This window comes from Cebus imitator, unplaced genomic scaffold (assembly GCF_001604975.1).
Source record: "Cebus imitator isolate Cc_AM_T3 unplaced genomic scaffold, Cebus_imitator-1.0 Scaffold93, whole genome shotgun sequence".
Classification (NCBI taxonomy): Eukaryota; Metazoa; Chordata; class Mammalia; order Primates; family Cebidae; genus Cebus; species Cebus imitator.
The window spans coordinates 6,089,604-6,090,939 of record NW_016107408.1 but is presented as its reverse complement, the minus strand read 5'-3'; the positions used below and the strand labels follow the sequence as shown (position 1 = coordinate 6,090,939).

The 1,336-nt window shown below is 35.5% G+C and overlaps 1 protein-coding gene across 3 annotated transcripts in view; it reads left to right on the top strand.

Moving 5' to 3' along the window:
* Positions 1–1,336, top strand: part of ACOX1 (acyl-CoA oxidase 1) — a 30,346-nt gene that overhangs the window by 28,383 nt on the left and 627 nt on the right. For all 3 annotated transcript variants that reach the window (XM_017535801.2, XM_017535800.1, XM_017535802.2), the window contains one exon: positions 71–1,336. This exon is cut by the window's right edge and continues 627 nt beyond it. In XM_017535801.2, the coding sequence (XP_017391290.1) occupies positions 71–121 (51 nt within the window). In that variant the 3' untranslated portion in view covers positions 122–1,336. The remainder of the gene's footprint in view (positions 1–70) is intronic.

Genomic DNA, 1,336 nt, shown 5'->3' with positions numbered 1-1,336 from the left:
AAAAAAAAGGGTATATTATTTAACATGGGAAACTCTTTATCAGTAGTTCCTCTCTCTCCCTTCCCTACAGGTCCATGAATCTTACTACAAGCACCTGAAGTCACTGCAGTCCAAGCTCTGAAGTGGCACAAGGACAAGTTGAATCTGCTCCAGGAAATACTTGTGTGCAACTCAAATCTGTGTGGAATCTTTTTCGAATTCAAATAGCTATAGAGCAAATGATAAATTGACCCCTTTTTATAAATGACGGGGAAAAAAATGAACAGATTTCAGAGATTAAATGAAAAACAGATATTTTAAGTGCAATTAACACTGAAAGAGACCTGTTAAGGATTCAGAAAAAGCTTAAGAAATGCGATATTACTTCCTTTTATAATGCTGCTGATCCCAATAGACTATGACTTTTGATAATTAGCAGAATTTAACTACTAAGTAGTTAATTATTTTCACATTTTAATTGCTAATCACTGGCTCTATAAGGGTTTTTAAGCAAAGGTGTTTTTTGAAGTGGTATAAAACCCTTCCAAGCTTTCCTGCTCAGTGTCCTATCAGACTTAACCATGGGGGCCTGGCTTAAAAGCAGGGTTGAAGAAAAGGGACTAGGGGAAGGAAACTAATTGGAAAACTTAATGTGAATGAGTTCGTGCTTGGCGCAGTCTCTGCCTGCTTGCTCTCCTTTGCTGATGGATTGTGTTTATCAAACTATTCATGCTAGCGTTTCTCCAACAAGAGGACTTCTTTAGCATGGGCCTACCATTGTCTTGTGTAATTAGTAATTTTCCATTTGAAGGATCAATAAATTGTCACAGGAGTAGGAAGCGTAGGGAGAGCTCTCAGCTGTGGCACTGCTGTAACAGTGGTGACCGTATTAACTGGATTTTCTGGGACAATCAGATATCAAATATTCTGTCATCTTGGCATAAGCCATTAAAAGCTTGGAGGTTACCGTATTTGGCATTAAAAAGAAAATGTCACTTAGGTCACCTCACTCGAAAAAGTAGCACAGAAAAACCCCTCGACACAAACCATGTGTTCTGATTTTTGGTTCAGAAAACATAATAATTGAAACTATTGGTTTTTGTTTTTGTTTTTTTAAACAACTGAGGAAAAACAAAACCAAAAAACTATAGTTAGAAGATAAATGGAAGTTCCATAGCTTCTAGTTCTTATATGTATGGCTTTGTTTTCAGTATATTTCTAGGAGCTTCATCTGAACTGCTACATTGTCCTTTCAGTTGAAACCTAATTTACACAATCATTCTCTATTTAAAGGCTAAATACATACTTCTTATTTTTTTCTTAAAATCAATGTAAGTTACTTTTTTTTTTTTTTTTT